Here is a 6,000-nt window from a genome sequence, read left to right as displayed (position 1 = left end):
ATTTCTGTTCTAGAAACAATGTTTAAGAACCAACCACTAGCATAGATAATTCAAGTGGAAATATTCCTGGGGGCATAATGTGAGGAGGCCAGGTTTTCTTTAAGGTTTAGCAAAATCTCAGAAGTAAGATAATATCAGTTCAGTGAGCATCTCAACACAGGGAATGGTAAACACACAGAGATAACACAATGGCAGTCTCTGAAAGGGGTACCTGGATCAAAAAGCCCAGCATCACTTCAGTCTTTGCTGATGGATGGGGTTGTCAAAGCGCTCATATACCTGAGTCTTTATAAAAGAAAGAAGAATAAAACCTGTTCTATAATGTTACTCTTTTGTATGTACCTATGGGTGGCCAAAGAAACAATGATTGATGACTGGTCCTGGATTCACTGACTAAAATAAAGTGCTTTAGTTTCTGGTTGAAAATGAGGAATGTCAGTGCAAAACAAAACAGGAGGCCACAGAATGCATATTCAATTCTAATGCAGAAACATCTTTCAACTTTGCTGAAAATAGCCAAAAAAAAAAAAATTCTTAGAAAACAAAGGCATTGAATTTATGTGTAAAGATTCTTCTTTAAAAAAAAAAAGACAATTTCATCTCGCAAGAGCAATACAAAGGGGTTATATAAATTTATTTTTCATGTAACAATTGATTCGGTTAGAAAAAAATTTCCATTTTCAATGTTAATTCCATCTCTTATTTTTGGAAAAAAATCACTAAAAGGACAAATACCCACACAAAAATACAATCTGTATCTGTTCTATATTTACAGATAACCAGTCAGTCATTATTAAGGCGCAGATTGATTAAAAGTTAACATTTATTCAAATCATCAATATTTTGTGCATCATATAACAACTCTGTATACTGTAGTGTCATAGTCCCTTCATTGCATCAAGAGAAAGTGAGAGAAATAATTTCCAGTGTTTTTAATTTTAGCCACTGTATTTAATCTAATTTAAGTGGGACAGTTTTCCCTTTGGCATATCAAAGCACTGTTCATAAAAGCTACATCAACTTAATACTGCATATTCATTCCATCTTCCTCCTGTTGCAAATGCATGGTATAGAGCTGGGAAAAGAGCTCCAAATGATTATTAGCTGGGAAGGTCTTAACTAAAGACCTAACAACATTTAGAGTCCTGAGTTGTTGAACAGGACACAAATCTGGAATTGCTAACCTGTACTAAATGTTATGATGCATTAATACAATCAAATAAGATGGATGTTCATCACATGATCCACAAGACCATTTGTACACATATGCACAGGATGACTAAAGGGAGTGATTTTGTTCAACATCCTTAAGCAGATAAGGCTTAGTTTAGTTTAAAAAGGGCAGGCCCTCAGTGCCAGTTATAATTGATAATTTTATGACATGCCTATTATCTATGCCTTCAAAGTAACCAATACCATTTTTTAAAGTGAAATTTTTTTCTGTGTGCAAAATGCCTCTTCAGTTCTTGTTCTTTAATGGTGTGATTCAGCAATGAAAAATGTCAGCCAAGTATTTCTAATCCCGTGTTTGTATAAAAGTACCCAACTCTTGTATATGCTTATCTAATGCCTTCTGAGCACGTGAGAGTGGTTTATGTCCATGTAGAAAATCTGGACTACTGAACATAACTTTTTACAGTACAGGTAACTTGACAACATTTCCCATGGGAAAGTTTTCTAACAAATTAATATACTTGGAAATAATATTGCTTTGAAGAAAGAAAGGCACTTTAGTGATTTTCTTCATGGATTAAAAACACTTCATAAATCTGTAAGATCTCTGAAAAGACCCAGGAAATAATGTTGCCTGATTTTTTGGACTTTCACAGTATAAGATTGTAATAATGAATCTAGCCACTTAAAAAATATCTTTTTCTTTCAGAACTTACTTATCTTTATAAACTGCCACCCTGGAGACTCAAGCCTGTTCATTCTCAACAAACAAACGTCTACTTCAAACAGACAGACAGGGTTTTAGGAAAGTCCTGTGGCCATACGGAACATAGCTAACATGTACATGATAAGGATTGTAATCTATTTCTCCTCATAATGGCAACAGTGCTGTCTTGTCAGATGATTATTTGTCTTTTTAAATAAAGTGACAATCTAGGGCTCCAGTTATTGAATGTCGTCCATTCTCTACCATAAATCTCTAGTAAATATCAATTTCATCAATTATGTACTGTATGCTTATAATATCTAAAAATAAAAGTTTGATATAAATAAATGTCCTTTAGTGGCAATATACTAAAAAACAGCCCTTTGCCTCCAGACAACCATTAAAATCATTTTAGCATTACAGGCAGCAGCTAAATATGACGACTGTAAAGGGTTAATACTGCAAAGTCCATTTGGTCTTTCTTTGCACCTATTACCATGAACTAGGTCCATTGCTGTGTTTCTAGGATGCTAACATACGTGAAACAGAATTGGTCCAGAAGCAAAGTGGACTCACTTATATTTCCCAAAGTCACAGAATACTCTGCACAGAAACTAAGATCCAGTACCACTTCAAATGAAAGTTTGATGTAGTCAGAAAAATGTGACTAAATCTGATCTGTACCAACATATTCAGTGACACAAAAATGGGAGAGAGAGATGGAGACAGCGAGAATTTCCACAGGACAAGAAATTAGAACGTGTAAAGTGCTGAAAGACCGCAATAATTATTTTAAAGCAGTACCAGAAAATTCCACTTTGATTATTTTTTTAAAAATCCCCAAATACCAAAACGCAACAAGCAAACAAAATAACTTCTAAGTTTTCTGGCATCCCAGATGTCAATTCATTCTTCATTTTAAGTAAAAAAAAAAAAAAAAAAAAAAAAAATCAGTGCATGTTATATAGGTAAATAAAAACGGGAAATGAAGCCCTATCCTCATATTGCAAATTCTTTCCAACTGCCATTTTAAAAATGTAATCCACATTTGGCGTTTTGTGTGACATCATAAGAACATCTTCTTTTTTTCCTTTTTGCCATAAAGTACAGGTGTGAATTAAGATGCTTTGGTCCTGATACCAGACACCCAGAGTTCTGAGGACGGTGTGCTATCAAGGCTGTTCACAAATCTCCTGTGTCCACCTTTGCAGTTAGTTGGCGGGCATGTGCCGAGAGGGCACTGCTACCAGCGGCCACTGACACTAGCAATGTCTGAGTGATACTGACGTGGTAGCCTTCCACTTGCTCCACCTTCCAGGAAAGAGGTGCGTGCATTTGGCGATTCAAAAAGCTTTCTTCGGTTTTTATTTAGTTCTAGAGAGAGAAAGAGAGAATTGTTAGGAGCTCGAGTAGTTCTATGTATATACAGGAAGGACATCGTACTAGAGCTCAGAAAATGGTGACGTGGCAGGTTTTTTGAGGAAAGTCAAGTCTGGTAGCAAAAGGAAAACTTTCAGTTGATGGTCAAAGCATTTCTGAAACACTAGAAAGTATGATATTAAAGGCAGCATATTGATAGTCTAGAGAACTAAGGCCAGCAAATAGTTTTTATTGCAATTTGTAAACTCCAGACAGCAAATAGTTTCTATTATAGTTTGTAAACTATATTGGAGGATATATCATTCTCAGAACTCTCTAACCAAATTAAACAGTTTGACCTACTCCAAAGTCATTTCAGAGGCAAGGAGAACAATCAAAGCTGGTGAAAGGCACATGAGAAGACATATTACTGATGGCACGGAAAATTGTTAAAGCTATTGAACGCATCCATGTCAAACACGGCAATCATTTAGTTATTAAAGTCAGATATGAAAAGAAGACCTGCACCTAAGCAAGGATATTGGAGGAGCACCCTGAAGTCCAGCTGACCCTTGAATAATGCAGGGGCTGAGGTGCCAACCCCCTCTTGCGCCATGCAGTCAAAAATCCATGTATAACTTTGACTCCCCCAAAACATTAATAGCCTGTTGACCAGAAGCATTACCAGTAAGTTAACACGTTTTGTATGTTATATGTATTTGATATTGCATGCTTACAATAAACTAAGCAAGATAAATACCAAGAGAATCATTAGGAAGAGAAAATCTATTTACTGTTCAGTAAGTGCAAGTGAATAATCATAAAGTCTTCATCCTTGTCATCTTTACATTGAGTAGGTTAAGGAGGAGCAGGAGGAAGAGAAGGGGTTGGTCTTGCTGTGTCAGGGATAGCAAAGGCTCAAGAGGTAGTGGTGAGAGAAAAAGAAGGCAGGCACACTTGGACCTTCCAAAAATACATCATAATTTCTGCCTGCCATTTTTGCTTTTTTCATTTCTTTAAAAATGTTTCTATGTGGTACTAGTCGTTCTTCCACTGTTTTCAGTGCCTGTATTATAGAAGAATCCATGTCATAAAAAATCAGAAGCAGTCTTGAATAATCGGACCGCTTCTGCCAGACTGTTCAACGTCAGCTGTTTTCTGGCACTGTTGCTTCTACGTCTTCCTCCTCATCTGGCACTGGTTCAGAAGCGCTCATCTCCATCAAATCATCTCTGTTCATTCCTCTGGTGTGTTGTCTATTAGCTCTGGAATTTCCCCGAGATCTGATCTTGAAATCCTTCACCCTTACCTTTTTTATTTTTTTGCCACATCCACAATCTCTTTCATGATTTTCTCGATTGGCTCTATGGTAAATCCTGTGAAGTCATACACAACATCTGGACAGTTTTTTCTAGCAGAAATTCATTGTTTCAGGCCTGATGGCTTTCACAGCCTTTTCTATAACAACAATGACATCTTCAATGGTGTAATGCTTCCAGCTTTTCATGTTTTCTCTATTGGGGTTCTCTTCTATAACCTTGGCAATCCTTTCCATAGAGTACCATGTGTAACAATCCTCAAAGGTCCTTATGACCTCCTGATCTGGAAACTGGATTAGAGACCCTGTGTTTGGAGACAAGTAAACTACTCTGGCGACTCTGATGTTAAATGCACAGGGTTTTCCATGGCCAGGGGCATTATCCAATCTCAAAAAAAAAAAAAAAAAAAAAAAAAAAAAAAAAAAAAACTTAAAATGCCAGTCTTTTACTGGCAAGTTATGTCCTGAATTCAGGGAAAAAGTATCAATGGGGCCAGTCTAGAAAAAGCATTCTTGTTATCCATGCCTTCTTGTGCTACAACCAAAAGACTGGAAGCTGGTATTCATCTTCTCCCCTCAAGGCTTGAGAGTGGGCAGCTTTATAGATAAGGCAGTCCTGATCATAAACATGACTGCATTTGTACAAAACTGCAGTCCGCCTACCCCTTCCTGACTGAAATTCGGGTGTTCGTTTGTTTTCTGTACTAATAAAGGTCCTTTGTGGCATTTTTTTTTTCCAGAATAGCGCACTTTCATCTGCATTAAAAACCTGTTCAGGTGTACAGTCTTTCTCCTCAGTGATTTTCTTTTCTATATCTGGGAACTCATCTGCTGCCTCTTGGTTGACAAAAGCTCCTTCTCCTGTTATCTTCATATTTGTTAAGCCAAACCTCTTTCTACAATTATCATACCATCTTTTGCTGTCATTAATTTCTCTAGCTTTATATCCTTCACCTTATTTTTGCTTTAAGTTGTCATATAGTGACTGCTATTTTTTGACTCATGGAGTCAATACGTATGCTTTTTTATAACAATCCTGCACCCACTCTAAAAGCTCCATTTTCAATGCAAGATAAAAAGGTATTTTGCAAAAAGGGCAAGGCTTTTGTACCTGCTGGTGTAGCTGCAGCAATGGCTTCTCAAATTTCCTTTTCTTTTCCTTTCTTTTAAAAAATAGTCATTATGCTGTATTCATTCATCGTGACGTGGTGGGCCAATGCAGCTACACACCTCAATCTGTGGTACATATCAAGAAATTCAGCTTTTTCTGATGATGTCATAATTTGTCTCTGCTTCTGAGAACTAGTGAGTGGCACTTTATGTGGGTCCTATGGTGTAATTCAACGTCTGTGGTATTGTACTAAATACAATGAAAAACGTCCAAGAACTGAGAGATCACTTGTAACTGTTAGATACAACTTACTGGAGAGATTAATTGCTCACA

The 6,000-nt window shown here is 36.7% G+C and overlaps 1 protein-coding gene across 3 annotated transcripts in view; it reads right to left on the bottom strand.

Moving 5' to 3' along the window:
* Window positions 1–609: 609 nt before the first annotated feature.
* BICC1 (BicC family RNA binding protein 1) overlaps window positions 610–6,000 on the bottom strand; it is a 313,489-nt gene continuing 308,098 nt past the window's right edge. For 2 of the 3 annotated variants that reach the window (XM_010339344.3, XM_003928706.4), the window contains exon 21: window positions 610–3,253. In XM_010339344.3, coding sequence (XP_010337646.2) covers window positions 3,123–3,253 — 131 coding nt within the window. In that variant the 3' untranslated portion in view covers window positions 610–3,122. The remainder of the gene's footprint in view (window positions 3,254–6,000) is intronic. The other variant, XM_039478423.2, reaches the window with a different exon arrangement.

The sequence above is a fragment of the Saimiri boliviensis genome, chromosome 12 (assembly GCF_048565385.1).
Source record: "Saimiri boliviensis isolate mSaiBol1 chromosome 12, mSaiBol1.pri, whole genome shotgun sequence".
In the NCBI taxonomy this organism is placed as follows: Eukaryota; Metazoa; Chordata; class Mammalia; order Primates; family Cebidae; genus Saimiri; species Saimiri boliviensis.
The sequence above is the reverse complement of the archived record's forward strand: the minus strand, read 5'-3'. Positions and strand labels throughout refer to the sequence as shown.